At 40.0% G+C, this 16,095-nt stretch overlaps 1 protein-coding gene across 12 annotated transcripts in view; it reads right to left on the bottom strand.

Annotated features, from left to right (window-relative positions):
* The window catches only part of tanc2b (tetratricopeptide repeat, ankyrin repeat and coiled-coil containing 2b), a 152,642-nt gene that overhangs the window by 37,273 nt on the left and 99,274 nt on the right, over window positions 1–16,095 (bottom strand). For all 12 annotated transcript variants that reach the window (XM_015031349.1, XM_015031348.1, XM_015031347.1 and 9 more), the window contains 3 exons: window positions 11,975–12,158; window positions 10,326–10,574; window positions 2,039–2,170 (listed from right to left, as the gene is read on the bottom strand). In XM_015031349.1, the coding sequence (XP_014886835.1) occupies window positions 2,039–2,170; window positions 10,326–10,574; window positions 11,975–12,158 (565 nt within the window). The remainder of the gene's footprint in view (window positions 1–2,038; window positions 2,171–10,325; window positions 10,575–11,974; window positions 12,159–16,095) is intronic.

Genomic DNA, 16,095 nt, shown 5'->3' on the forward strand with positions numbered 1-16,095 from the left:
TTTTTTTTTTGCGAAGAAATAAGAAAGAAACTAAACAACAGCTGAGAACGTTCAACAACCGAACCACCACATCTCTGGCTTAATACCTCACAGACACATGCAACTGCAAATCTACCCGCCTCAGATTTCCTTTCGAATGCTAAGTAAGATTTGGTCGTCGTGCTGCTTCGCCTCGCAAGTCCTCAGATGCTTTTGAGTTGTGCTGCTTGTTGAGGACGGGCTGAACGGATCAGCGTAGAAGGCAGCACAACAGGCTAATCACAAACAAACCTGAGACAAAGCAGCATTTTGTAATTGAGGAGAAAGTCCATTATGGCTGCAGGGTTCTTTAAAAGGATAAAAACAAAACAAAACAAAAAACAAAAAAAAAAAACAGTCCTGGTATGCAGTCTGTCAGCCACAGGGAGCCTACGATAGACACAACTACAATAAAAAGAAAGTGCACCTTTCACCACGGCTGGGGTTTCAGGTATCGGGACACGTCACATATTATTTGTCCGTTGGACTCGAAGCTCGTCTGAATCAAGCTTCGCCTCCAGAAAAAAAATAAATAAAAAATGCGGGACAGATTGGAACATGTTATTTTTTCAAGCCAGATACTTTGACTGTATTGTATTCATAAGAAAGCATGCCACAGGTGGTTTATCGAGGCCTCAAAGAACACTTCATAAAACTAAAACAGTTTCTGCAAAAATATGAGGATGCAATCGGAGTTTCAGCAAATACAGAACTAATATTATTGATTACACCGAAAAAAAAAAAAAAAAAGGATCCTTGGGTTAAATTCTTGGGATTTGTGACACCATGCAGAAGTTTTCTGTCACAGTCACTTTTCACTTTGCGGTGGAGAAGTCAGACTATCTAGTGACGCTTTAAAGTCACTACAAGCAATATTTCTCAAAGTTTTCTCAATCAAAAAGAAATGAGCTAAATATTAAATGTCACCATATGCCCACATGCTGTGCGATATTTACACAATGCTTGGTCAGGGCTTCTTTCACACAAATAACTGCATCGATGCCATCAGCCTGTAGCTCTGCTGAGATGTTAATTAAGCCCAGGTTGCTTCAACAGCGGCCTTCAGCTCGCCTGTCTGGTACCCGTTTTCTTCCTCTTCTCAGTTCGCCATGGATTCTCCATGCGGTTTGCTGACCAATCAGCAACAGTGATACAATGATCATTAAAGCAGCTGTTGGCAACTTTGTTTGTGTGGGCTGGTTCCAAGTCCACGTCTGGAAAATGAAATCAGCATTTCATCAGCTTGTCAGAAGATGGAAGCTTGAAGCGCTCTGAGATTTCCTGGTAGACAGCTAGCCTGACTTCGGGCCAGAACCAGCAGATGAAACTTTGGACCAATTGGAGATTGCCTCTCCAATCTTCCTTCACATTCTGGAACCTTAATGTTTGACTTAAATGCAAAACTAGCTTCCATCTGAAGAAAAAAAAAAAAAAAAGACTTCAGCCCAATGAGCAACAGTTCAATCCCTTTTCTCCAGCTCAAATTAGATGCTTAAATTATTACTGGTTCAGGAGTGTTTTTGTAGTCCACATCTTGGATATTTATCTGTGATGGATCTTAAAACTATTGAAACACATTTTAAATTTACCCGAAACTCCTAAAGGGGCTTCACTTCACAATACCATTAAGGTTGCAGTTAGCCCTGAGCACTTTTCTCGATGATACTTTTTTCTTCCACTCAATGTTCCATTAACATGTTTGCATACAACACTCTGTGAGCACGTGGCTTATTTAGCAATGATCTTTTGCGATTTACCATCCGGAGTGAAAACGGCTTCCTCACAATTATGCAGGATATAAATATTTCATATTCAACAGTTACTATTTTTGGTCAGAATATGTAAATATTTCTCTGAGAATCTGTATAATAGTTCAGCTTGAAACGTACCACCACACGGAATGACTCCATATGACAAAGCAGTTTCGCTTGTTGAATTGCAATGCAATAAAATGCATGTTTTGATGATATTGTAATGTGGCGAGACACACCCCAGAGTGTGTCCGAGTGTTTGCACTCACCTCTCAGGTCCTGCCCGGAGCGACCCGGCCCGCAGGTGGTGCTCTGCCTAGGCATGCGCAGCGAGGTGCGTAACGGAGTGTGCCTCTGATCATCCAGGTACGCCAGGTCCTCCAGGTGGGCCGAACTTGTAGCTGTTGTCGTTGTCGTGTGCGTGACGGGGGGAAGGGAAACAGCAGGATATATCAGAGGAGGAAAACAGAGAGAAAAAAAAAAAACATACAAATGCCAGAATGCGTGTCAACAAACTCATAGTGTGCACACATACAAAAAGAGCGTGGCAAAGGTTTCAGAGAAAGCGGTTCCAGGCTCGAGCTCCTGCAGGAAAGATGGAGCCATTGCTTCAGCCCTCGAATTCCCTCCTCTCCGTGTCTGTCACGCAGCACGGAGGCAGATGCCATGCGGCCCCTCTCAGGATTAATTAGCTTTGCAGACAAATGTCTTATTCATGGAGCGGGCGCTGTCTGACGCCGGCTGATGATTGTTTCACACCAACACTGTGTCTCTGAGGCCGACACTCGGAAACCACTGAATGCTGAATGAGATCAGCGGACGTGAACAACCCGCCTCGTCGTCGCACCTGAGCTTGCACGGTTCACTCAGAGGTGAGAAAACACGAGCCGGGAGCATTAACATGCGGGGAACACTCGGAGATCGAGATGCACAGGGTTTGGAGCCGATGAGGCCAAGAATGAATTTTAAAATGGATTACTATTCTATTTAAACTTAATATTCCCTCTTCCAAACCATTCTTATTTTATACACGTTTTTCTATGAGGAACAAGTTTTAACATTTTGCTGTATTAAAGCGTATTGAGTAAAACGTTTTATTACAATTATCTCCACTAGTTATTGTGTCTGTAAAAACTAGACTGGAACAAAACTGAGATACAAAGCATCCTTCACCCATGTTGGAAAAAAAAAAAAAGATGGCCAGATGGAAAAATAAATTCAACAAATGGAGCAATATTTTCTTTATCAAACAACTTTTAAATGCCTGGATGTTACTTTAAAAATTCCCTGATTTTCCGACTGCTTTTGTATCTCACTTCTGTTACAGCAGTTATGGTTATTATGTTTGACAGCAAGAACAAACAAAAAAAACCTGTGGAAAAATAAACAGTTTTAATAATTAATTCACTCCTTTTCAAATGTTGCATGATACCTGAGGTAGTTCCTAGATCCAGTCAATTTTACGGGGGTGTCAGTGGGTATCCATCAGCATTATCTGTTGTCTCTCACCTTCTCTTTTCGCAGGCACAGGAAGCTAAGGCATTGTGATTCTCCAAGAAGAAGGCGGCCTTCTCTCACCTTAGACTCCACAACACTGACGCCTGTCCTGTCCTACGTCTAAAAACAGGCGTTTACATGTATAGCTTAGAAAAATACCGAGCACGTCCGCTCAGTCGTACGAGTTTGTTGCTGGGTGTCTGAGTCACTCAAGTGACAAACCTTAAAAAATGAGCCACATTTGTTTCTCAAATAGGAGGGAAAATGGCAGCTGGGAATGTTGTTGTTAGAGGCTCAACCCTGATGGGAATGGGGGGCTGGGGGGGTTACTGGTCGCTCAACTGGGCTAAAAGCAGAAAGTGTGGAGGCATTAATCTGCAGCTAAACCAAGGAAGAATGACTCAGGGCTTCAGGGCTGGGAAGTCTTTCTCCGCCCCCCCCTCTCTCTTCCTCTCTTTCAACTGTGTTTGAATGTGAGAACTGAAATCTGTGTGCTCATCATTCCTATCTGCAATGCAGCAGGCTGCTGGGGATCGCATTCGCAGCCGCTGTGCCAATGCGCTAAGACGGCACGCAGAGCGGAAAGAAATAAAGTAGGAAGGCGGAAAAGAGTGGAGTAGGGGAGAAGAATAGAAGGTGTGCATTAAAAATTGGACTGTGTAGATGAAAGCTTGGTGCAATGATAGCTGCACTTCCTGTTTAGAGGACAGACAGATAGCAAGAAAGCATGCGTGCACAGGCACACACACACACACACACTCACACTCAATCAAACAACAGCTAGGCTGTCATCCAGCACCGGTTACAGAATCAGCTGGCAGGACAAGTAGTTGTTTCATATAACGGTTAGCTACTGGCACTTTAAGTGCCTCATTCTTTTTTCTTTTTTTTTAAATCTGATTGACAGGAATTTATCATCACACCTCAATGTGGATAATAGAGGTGCTGTAGTGGCCTCCTATCTTGACTTGGAGAAAGTCTGGTGCAATAAAACTTGAGGTCCTTCCTGCCAAGTAATAACATTTTATTTTTTTCTATCAGAGAGCTACATGAAAACCTATTTAAGTAACAGAAAACACAGTTTCAAAAATGAACAGCGTTTCTGAAATGGTTCATAGTGACGTTGGTGTACCTCAAGGCTGTGTATTCGTTCCTTACACTATTAGGCTGCTATATCAATAGTTTCGCATTGACATAGCAGTATGTGTGTGTGTGTGTGTGTGTGTGTGTGTGTGTGTGTGTGTGTTTGTGTGTGTGTGTGTGTTTGTGCGTTTGTCCACCAACGTAAATAGGACATTTATGCTAATAGTACAGAGGAATATCTATATGTAGAAAACAAGCAACAAGTTCAAGAATACATTTTCTGAACTGGCTGTAAAGTTCATCTTTACATTTTTAACAAGATTGTCGGATGTGGTGGCCTGGCTCAAGGGGACAAAAGCAAATACAAATCTGCGGTGAGCGCCGTCATTTTTAGGCAGGAGAAAGTCCTAATAAAATGTGAATATTTGCTCTATAATATATATATATATACATTTCTCTGTCCTATTTTTTTGTTTTGTTTTATTTTTGGCAAAGGGAGCTAAAATATTATTCAAGCCAGCCAGGAAGAATGAAAACTCCTTTGTGTCTGTGTTGGAAATTGGATAAGGACAGACAATTAATACTACTGTGACTTCAGATGAAAATTGGCCTGCATGTTTGAAGGGCAGAGACCTGATAAAATCAAGTGCTTTTAATTTTTCATTCAAAATATATAAAGACAGATAAACATTCAGACTCCCCAACTAGCATTAAAATGCCAAAGTGATTTGGACTTTTGCAGGAGACATCTTAAACCAGAAATTTACTCCTCCAAGTACATTGGGCAAATGTCTTAAACAACTTAACCTTTTTATAAGCAAGGAGAGCATCAGCATATTGTGTAGTGATTATTTAAAAAAAAAATCTAATTGTAATTAAGATCATTTTTAATTAGCAGGGCAGAAAGAGAAAACATAATCTAAATAAAATAGGTAGACATGGTTTCACTACACAATACCTGAGGTGTCATAACTTAGAGTGAAAATATAAGTTTGAATTTCCTGAATTTCCTCTTTGTGGGACAATGAATGCTTTTCCTGTTCTTTTCACTATTATGCAGATTTTAAGGCAATGTCTAAGATGACCTATTTTCTTTTACTTAGAAAAGCTCACCAGGCACCTCACAGCTTATGACGTGTAATGGGTGTTGCTATTTTTGTTTCTACACAATAACTGTCAGATGTTTCTGCCTTCTTTAAAAAAACGTCTGCTTAATCCTGTCATAAAACAGTTCAAATCTGTAAAAACATGTTACTTTAAAACCCATTTTGCCATTTTTTTTTTTTTTACACAGTCTCCTCTGTATGGTGATTCAGTAAGCTTATTGAGAGAGTTCACAGATAGGTTTAGTGCAATAATAATAATGTTGTTTCTACAAATGGTGGGGAGCTTCACTGCCACAAACACAAACTGGACGACACCTGTGTGTGTGTGTGTCTGTGTGTGTGTGTTTGCGTGGCACTGCTGCAGGGTGGCAGGTCTGAGCAGCCCGCAGCCTCCACCTAAACGGTGCAACAGCATGCAAAGTGTTTTTCTATTGAAATTTATCTGATTTCAGTTGACTGAGAGACACCCAACCCCTGTTAGACCACTTTAAAGTTCAAATTTAGCTCCTTTACCATTCCCCTCCATAGCTGTACACCGTCTGAATGAAGAGAATCTAACAAGACAAAGTTTTTATTCCTAAATGAAATGCACGGGTTGAGCCAGAGGACAAAAAAAAAAAAAGCCGGCAATTATTTGCAATTGTATTTACTTTTAGGAGGGGGAGCATTGTATTACACGACGCTCCAAGCTCTGAAGTATGTTTCTGGCATCTCGTTATCAGAAATTTAACCCACAGGAATTGTATGACAGAACACCGTTTCGTTGTTTTGAAACATTTTAAACACGTCTTATTAGCGGTGACCAACCATGTCTAAAAATAGCACACCTTCCACTTCCAACAGAAGACATGAAGGATCTTGCTTTTTTTTTTTTTTTTTTTCTTAGCTTCAATCAAACTAGGACACCAGACTCTCGCTGCTTAAATATTGACAATTCCTTCTTTTAAGATCTCTCATCCCCCCTCCCCCCACTCGTTTTCACAATCGTAGTCAACTCCTCTCTCTAATACGTTCTGGCAGCACAGTCGAGAGAGAAAGTGCGATGAGCATACTTGGTCCTAGTTTCTGCTTCCTCCATATCCATCTTTCAGCTCTACCAACGCACATGCCTTCATTAGGTAATAGAGTAGCCCCCTCACTCCTCATTCCTCCCCGGTCGCCTTCTGCTCCGGCTTCGCTTCTCTCTCCCTCCCTCTCCGCACATCAAAGAGAGTCTCTCCGTCACTCTCGGGGATAGAAATGGTTAATGCCTGGGGCTTTGATGTTCCTCTGCTGGGTGAGCTCAGCCAATCCTCAGCCCGCGCTCGCCTCCCATCCCTACATCGTCTAATAATTCTTTGTGGAGGAGAGACGGCAGTGTGAGAAAGAAGAGATTATGAAACGCTCTTTCACTCCTCTTCCACATATATCCATCTCTCTCTCATAAATATGGAGTTCCTGTCCCTCTGAAAAACACAAACGCCTTCTGAAAAATCATCACATCTTTCCCTTCTCCCCCCCACACGCCACCAAATTGCCCAACAGCCTCATTTCTATTTGATTTTCATCATCTGTAGCTAGCAGCGTGTATTTTAAAGCCGTTGCTAGGCTAACTCGGTGCCATCTGAAGACGTGTGTCGGAGGGCAGAGATGAAAACGAAGATGAGTCCTTTAGCCCCGGTCGCTCTGCAAGAACAAAGAGCAGATCACGAGCAGCACGCAGACAGGGTCACCACTCCAGTGACGCACCTGAAGAATGAACAAGGTTTCACACATACAGTTGAAATCATGATTACATTTAAGGGGAAAAATGCCTTCCAAATTTGGCGCGAAATGTGAAAAAATTATTATTATTATTATTATTATTTTTTTTTTTTTTGGAAAGCTGAGTTCAGTTTCTCTAGTCAACTAGAACTTGTCTGACAGCATGAAGTAGGGTGTAGGATCTCAACAAGCAACAGACGGAGCTGTGAGGCTCCAGCAAGCCGCAGTGAGAGCCACAATCCTCAAAGGCAGAGAACACTGAGCGGTGGAGAACCTTTCCCAGGAGTGGATGGGAGACACCAGAATTACTGCCAGAAAGCATCGACGCCTCTTCAAGGAGATATCTAACGTCCTGCAGGCTTCACTTGCCCTAGTAACGATCAGAGTTCAGGATTTGACAATAGGAAAGAGACTGAAGAGGGGGAAAAATGGCATCCGTCGGTGACTTCAAAGGAAATAAACACTGCCGACAATAAACAACAAGAAGGCTCATCTCAAAAACAGCCTCGTGATTCCCGACACTTTTGGGAAAATACTCATAATAATAAATGTGGAGTTTTGGTGGTTTGAGGGTCACGAGATAATTTGCTGCTTTGGGTCTTGGAAAACTTGGACAGTTGATGGAAACATGAACTCTGCTGTGTCCAGCAGGAAAACCTGAAGAAGAATGCTACGTCTATCAGTCGCTGACCTTCAGCTCAAGCTCACTGAAGCTATGCAGCAGAACAACAATTGGAGACAAAGTCTGGACATAAATCCCATCCAGATGCCGTGGCATGACCTTCAACTAGCCACTTGTGCTCATAAACATCTTCAATGTGGCGCAAGCTGGAGTCAGGCTTAAGTGGCAAATACTTTTTGCCCTCAATAAACAAAATCATAATTTGTATTTACCTACGTCATTATTGGTCTGACATGGAAAAATGGGGAAACAGAAGAAATCTGTAGGGGAGCAAATACTTTTCAACAGCACTGTGTAAACAAAGACTTTTGTCCCGCTGGGAGTGGGAGGAGTGCATATTAAAGCTCATCATCTGTAACAGAGTCTCTGCTGATTAGAACAATAAAACAATCAGACCCATTACGAGGGCTGCCTCCGTGTTATGAAACTAACACTTTTTTTCCCCTTTGTTTTTAATTCTCATATGTTACTTTTGGGATTCCGTCACAGCAGCTACAGAAAGAACCTCATATGAATGAGACCTTTAGCCAAACAAATGCCAGCTTTATGCTATGTGATGTTCCTCCAGCCGCAGTCTGTAATTCTGCAGAAGCAGTTCTTCCCAGACAGTGTTGTTCAGCTCTGCGGTGTCGATCTACACCAGAGGGCTGAGGGAGCTTAGACAGAATGTCACTGTGGATTCGCTACTTCCCAGAATTTTTATCATCACTGCATAAACGCTAAACACAACAGTAGTTTCAACCTTCAAATTTCAAAGGAAAAGATGTTGAAAAGGTACATAAACAAGCAACTAACCGGCTTCGGAGGAGAGCCGGTTAGTTGTTTTACTTTGTAAATATCATATTTAATGGCTTCATACCTCAAACAATGAATGACATTGTTGTAATTAATTGCACATCTCCATTCAGATCAAGCAGAGGAAAAATATTGGGATTGTAAACCGAAACAACAATTACTACTTCGTTGCAGCTCCTCTGTATTTTTGACAGCTTGAACTCTTTGAGGCAAAGGCGGTCTGCACAAATGAAAAACAAAACTCTTCATCAATCGGGTTCCAATTAGGGCTGGGGTGACTTGTTGGTGTAATCAATGACACTCACATCGATATTTTTTAATCAACCCATGAAGTTTTAAACCAAGTTTTATCCATTTTTGGTCGATTTCAAAACAAACATGAAGGCCAAATCAACTGCTTCTCTATTCAAAAAGGTTGGGTGTAAAGGTTTTTCTACATTTTAAGGGAGTATTTTAAGTCTAAAAAAAAACAACAACAACAACTTGGATTTGGATGCTCTGCGAGGTTCTGTTGGGAACCGCAGCAGCACAAGTACGGTCCACAATGAACTGCTGGAAAGAAAAATCAACACGGTGAGCTGACACTAAACACAAAGCAACGTTAAGTTTTTCTAGCTGCTGAAAATGAAACAAATGCCAGAACAGACTCCAAGAATAGGAAGGTGTGAATAGTACCATAGATTGAACAGTGATAAACAGATCAAAACTGGTTTTGGAGAGACAAAGCTCTCCAAATGATAAATGATCTTCAAAACACGCTGACCTTAAAAACGTAGAAATCTTATGGCGTATGCTTACAGGAAAAGCCAATAATAGGATGAAAAAATAAAAAAGTAAGTCTTCTGATTCAATCAGAACAAGGCAAGAAGCTTGTTGATGGCATCAAGGAATAGTCGGGGTGTATGTATATATTTGAGCTTGTGTGTACATCACTGGCCCTGTTTGGATAAAAAAATAAAAAATAAAAAAATCCACAAATTCAAACTTTTGAACCCAGTTTCTCAAGTTACATGTGAAATCATGATGAATGCATGTGAACTTGTGGCCAAAGCTGAATCCTGTAAACACGTTGAGATTTTAAGAAAAACAGGCAGAGCCAGAGCTCACTCAGTGTGATCCAAAAACACGAACATAGACTAGAAACTAAACTGCTGCTTCTCATCTTAATTATAGCAAAAGAAGTGTTCTTAATACACAATTATTTTCAAAAATTCACAAGCCAATCAGAGACGAGTTAGTGAGAAATTAACTTCAGACAATTTAAACTTTTAAAGCAATAAAAACACGTTTGACTGACAGTCTTAGTCTAAAACATTGAAAGTGTTCAATAATCTGACGTAGACTTGATTAAAAGCCTCAGAGAGGCACATCAAAGAAATCCATCAATGCATTAATGATTCTTCTCACCAAAAAAACCCAACAAAAAAATAAAAAACAACAAGCAGGGTTGAAAGGAAGCACAGAAGAGGACAAGACGTGACTGAACAGCAGCACTTCAACGTAATCTTTCTAGAACAAATAATTTGCTCCGGAGTGCTGTGTACATCGCGTTTAGTACCTGTGAATCACCGCTCAGAGAAACCTTTGCCACACACCATTTTGTTTGGTTTTAAAAACAGGAGGAGAAGGGGGAAGAGGAAGGAGACTCACCGGCCACAGAATTGGGACGGGGCATGAGGTACAAAGGGATGGAGTGGGCAGAATGGGAGGACATGCTCTCCAGGTTGCGCTCAGGGATTTTATTCAGGCTGAAGGTGGAAGCGGTCATGTTTTCATCCACCCTGTACAGGAACGAGTCCATGCCTGATTTCTGGGACTGCCACAGCTTCAGGTTCCCTCGCGAGCCCTCGCTGTATTTGCCGCCTCGCTCCATGTTCTCCGAGTAGCTCGTCAGAGTAGCTGGACAAAAAACAAAACAAAACAAAAAAAAACAACAGATAACGATTAAACATTTCAGACCATTTCTCACACTTTCTTTCTAAATCCGCTTCCCCATACGTCTGATTTCACATCTGTTTACTGTTGCTCTGAATCGATATCGTTGTGCCAGTGTGTGTTTTTTGTTGTTGTTGTTTTCCATCTAAAACTGCAGGTGTTTGCCATTGTTGCCAGGAAACAATGATGGCACCTGTTCTGACATCTTTAAAGTGCCTCACATCGGTAGGCATTTCAGCTCTCCTGTTGTCTTTTTAAATCATGCACAAAAGCTACAGTTGAAGTCAACATCGGGTACTTGAATTAGTTCCCAAAGGGAAAAGCAAACCAGGTACTTGTACTATACACCACATTCAACAATCCCTGAGGATGTGGTTTTACTCTAAAGAGAAATGTTTCACATTTGTAGAGCAGATTAATGTTTAGAAATTACACAGTGGATCATTTTAACTTCACATTTTATTGTTTTAAATCCAGCTTCAATGTGTTGTAATTATTCTTTTAAGAGGCACTGCTACTACCAAAACTATTCACTCATTTGGTATTTACACAGGTGGACTTATGTGACGGCCCATTCTTAAGTCATTTGTGAGGTCAGACACTGATGTTGGACAAGTATGTTTGAGGAGTCTTCAATCTAATTAATTTCAAGGGTGTTTATTTTACGTTGAGAAAAATAAACACTCAGTGTTTATTTTTTTTCCACTACTAGTGTTTTGTTCACTAGTAGTGGACGGTTGTTGGAACACAAAAGGTCAATCCCTTTACCATTCCCACAGTTAGGCACATGCAACCACATTATCACTGTATGTAACATATATATTACATAGCCTTGAACTGCAATATTTATTACATAATTATTAAAGTACTATACAGGCTAGCAATGCCAGTTGTGCCTGTTCTTTAATGCACCTAAAAAGCAGATGTAGCCAGATGCTGCGTTTTCAATTAAACAATGTTGCTGAAATGGGAACAGTAAATTTCATTTTGACTCCAGTGCAGAAAAGTAGTAACACTATTTACTTAAACACTTGTTTATTTACTGTAATATCATTGTTTCCATGTTTCCCGATCTCATTGCATGTTTTCCTAATATTGAGTCGTAAACATATTCCTTTGTACACCAAATGTTACACTTGACCCAAAAAAGAATGGCGAGCACCATTTTTCTAGCAATTGCTAGAGCCAGAGTCTTGCATTAGATTTGTAGTCACAGAGGTCGAAGCCTTCACTCCAGAGAACGTAACAGTGGTGATGTGCTTTTCACCAATGCGTAGCAGATTTTTCACTTTCTGATGAGAATGAAATTACACCGCAAATATTTATCTTGGGAGAGTCTATGTAAGCACGCCAGAGGATCTCACCTATAATCCCGCTGTCTCTGCTCTCCAATGTTGAGGTGGGGCTGGTGACAGAACCGTAGGCACAGTCCTTGTTGCCGACCTGGCCCGGCATGGCCGTGGGGAGGGTGGAGCAGGGGCTGCCTGCAGGCGGAGAGGCAGTGCTGCTGGTCAGGGTGGAGCAGGGGCTGATCCTCTGGTTCTGGCCCTGCCACAAACACACATTCACGAGTTTTGTTCAAGCTTTGTTTGCCCCACCCCAACCCCCCCAAAAAAGTGGGAATGAATAAAACAAAAAAAAACAAAAAAAAGACTATGTTTGAACTATTATTATCTGACTCATTCAGAAGGAAAAAAGTCATTTCAACATTTCAGTTTTCAAAAGCTTTGCCGCCCTGCTGCTTTCACAATGTGAAGTTCAGCATTCTTTGGATTGGTTCCCGAACATGTATGCAAACGCACGTTGTGTTACAACAGCAATAAATCTGCTGCATTTATCTTCAATCATCAAGTGTAAACTAGCTACGGGCTGCTGTCAGATTCACCTCAAGTAAAAATAGCATGATTTTACACCATCGATGTGTTAACACTAAAAATAAACACAAATAATGCGTAACATAAAATCAATTATAAAAATAAGAAAAACAAAAATCATAACAGTGCTGCTCAGTGACCAAATTTTTACAGATACAGTAACACTATATGCTCTATTTACTGATTATTTTTTACACGTAGGTGAAAGCAAAAGTGCAAAGTAACCACCTGCTAAATTTTGTCGTAGTTTTGAAGTGATTTTGCAAACAATATTAAACTGTTTTGTAGACTAAACAACAAAATAACAAGTTCATATTAGTTAAAATATTCCAATCAGCTGAATTTGTGGTGCTTTCATTTGAAACATTTTTTTAATTAAGAAAAAGTAAGAAAAAAAAAACTTGAGATTAACTGGCATGTTGTTGATTTAGGTTTTCCCACACTCATAATTCAGAAAATCAAAGTCTCATAAATGTCAAAGCTTTTAAATCCTCCGACTTCTAACTATTGTTCATGTAATCGTGTAATCATTACCCAACAGCTGCTGAGAAATTGTACAATTACAAAGCCTGATCCCCTTAAACATTTTCAAGATCAGTTTTTTTTTCTTTTTTTCCCCCCACTTAGAGTTTCTCTACTTGTTAAAAAAAGAGTGACTAACACAGATGGTGCAGGCCAAGTTCTGTTTTACAAGACAAAAACATTCAGAGCAAACCTGTTGTGCATAACAAAAAGCAAACTGAACCCCCCCCCCCACAAACCACTGCATGAGACCTTCTGGAAGGCATCAGAGTTTGGAGTTGCAAAGAAGTATGCAAACAAGCCTGATACATTTCTGTCAAAAGCTGAAGCAGCTGGCAGTGATAGCAGAGGTATATTTGGAGTAAAATAGAGCAACATGTCAAGTGAAGAGCTCCATCTGATCAGCATGAGGAAGCAGAGAAAAGGATTTGTGATTGTGTGTGCAGGCACAAGTCCTTTTAAAGGCAGCAAAAAATAAATTATAACATTACAAAAGTGCACTGTGGTAAATTAGATGCTTATTTTTAGCTCAATCTGCACTTATTAGCAGTCTAGTGGTTGTGAACCCTTTTTTCCCCCCGTCTTACCAATTAGAGACCACGTTGCACTGACAACGTCTGTGGGGAAGTTGTAAGTGAATATGACTGTTTGCTCATTTCGATATCAGTGACGTGTTTAAAAATGAAGTCAGAGGAAGGCCAGAGATGCACAAAGCTTCTAGAGAGGAAGCTGTATGTTCTGTGGAGGGATGTTGGCTGTTTGTTCAGGCTGCTGCTTATAAAAGAGCAATGACGTCAACAGATAACAGCAAGCTAAATATAATGCAGCGAAGGTGCTCTAGTTTATCATTTTCAAGAGTTGCACTCTGTCACTTTACGTGCTGGATTAGAAGATGCAGTCATCTTTTTTTATAGCTCACGTTTAAGGTGAGGTTCCTCTTATTCTGAGGATCATACACACAAACTGATATTTACGGTGAATAAGCTAACTGTGCTAACCAAGAAAACCATGCTGTTATCCTAAATCATTAATGTAAAATGCTATGGAGGGTTGAAAATGTCTACTGTGTCATAATTTTGTCTTTAAGAAAAATGTATTCTATTAAACTGTGAAGCTGTGGTACACCGATTCTCTCACATGGTGTGACATCACCTCTAGTTCTAACATAAACACTGACCAATCACAAAAAGTTCCTTGAGGATCCTGTATAGTTACAATAATTCAATGGTGATTTAAAATCCAGCAGAAAAATAAGTAACAGCTTCTTCCTCTTTAAGAGTAAGTAGCAGAAAGTCATTTCAAGATAATATTTGCACAATGTCTCAGTCCAGTAATAAGGAGAATTTTACTGTGTTTAATGATTTCCAATAATGAAGAGAGGGACAGCTCTGTAACTCTGGGTTGTTTTGGGGTGGGGGGAATCAGTGATTTACTTGACTATGAACTGCTTACAGTTAGAAAAGTCAAAGTTAATCAAAACAGTAGAAAAAATATTTTGTTGTTCATAAATTGCTTTTGACAGGTCAGAGCTAAAAAAAAACACCAAATGGTCACTAAATGTCTTATCTACTTAAAAAAACATCTTCAAACAATGTTTCCTCAAATTTGATCCTTGTGATAAACACACTTCATCTTTACATCAAGCTCTACAGAGGGCATTTTGAAGATCGGTGGAATTAAAAAGGGTTCGCTGAAGAAACCAAAAAAGTATCTAAAGCGTGTAGGACACTATGGCCCCGAGGACCCAAACTGGAAAACTCAACATTAAAGTTTTTCCCTCATTACCTCAGGAAGTACTTTGTTTCCAGTGTCATCAAGACCTTTTGACCTTAAAGGATTTCGAAAGATCAAGAAAAACAGCACGAGCAAATATTTCATAGACCTCCAGGTCGTTTTCAGGAAGGAACGAAACAAAACCCAGTTCCTGATTGCAGCTGTCAAATGATTAACTTTATGTTGGCCTTTTCACAGTAAAAGATGCAAATAAAAAAGTAAACACGAATCTCACTATATTTTAACTTTTCAGAAAAAAATAGAAAAGCATATTTTGGTTCTCAAAATTCTCAAAATGTTTGGTAGAGTTTGGAGTTGAAGTTCCAAACTCTACTGAAGTTAATCTACTCTAAAGTCTACTGAAGTAAATCTGAGCAAGACCTATGAACTGAATACATTCTACACATTTCAGTAGATATTTTCTCTGAGTTCAAGATGTCTAGTATTTGTAATAAGAACCTTGGGTATAATTGGTTTTAAGTCTTTGTGAAAATACAGAAATACTATAAATCTGCAGCGTTTATACACAAAGCTATCATACAATAAAATTCTCAAATCATGCCCTTGAATAGATGATGACAATCAGGTTCTTTTGTTGTCATTTGCTTTCTTTTGGCACCCTGCAGGGACCTTATTCTATGTCAACTCTGGTTAGGAGACAAGCAACCACAGGGGACAAAAATAAAAACACTCATCTAATCTGCTGCCGTAAACACCCACTGATTCAATCGTACTCAAAAACACACAGTTGCACCGACTCAAAAGACAGACACGCACCTTCCACAGAAACGCCAGTATGCTGTGAGAGGTAAAGTGGCTATATTTCTATATTTGACTGAACAAAGAAACACTCGGAGGTCTCTCCTTATCGGGGCTGTTGATGAGATCGGATCAAGAGTGGGATGAACGCAACATGGCCAGGTTGGGGGGGGGGAGAGAAGTGATGCTCAAGGCAAATCTTAGTCTAGATTAATTTGTCAGAGGAAGACTGAAGGACGCCAGCAGTCAATTTGTATTGGTGCTGAAAGTCGTTATTTCCTAGACATTTACTTGTATTGATTCATGTGTCAATTACGGGTTGACGGCCTCTCGAGGCTCTGGAGAGGAGATAGGCAGTCAATTAATCTCCAGGTTGGATTCATTCGTCTCCTTCAGAGAGAAACAGTAAGCCCCGTTATTCTACAAACAGAAAGCCATTTGTGAAAGTTTAAAAAAAAAAAAAAAAAAAAAAATTATATATATATATATATATATATATTTTTATTTTTTTTTTTTTTTATATTTCACAAAAAAAAAACCTATAAAAAAAAAAAAAA

This window comes from Poecilia latipinna, unplaced genomic scaffold, assembly GCF_001443285.1.
Source record: "Poecilia latipinna isolate Pla-1442-1.1 unplaced genomic scaffold, P_latipinna-1.0 Scaffold203, whole genome shotgun sequence".
NCBI classification, from domain to species: Eukaryota; Metazoa; Chordata; class Actinopteri; order Cyprinodontiformes; family Poeciliidae; genus Poecilia; species Poecilia latipinna.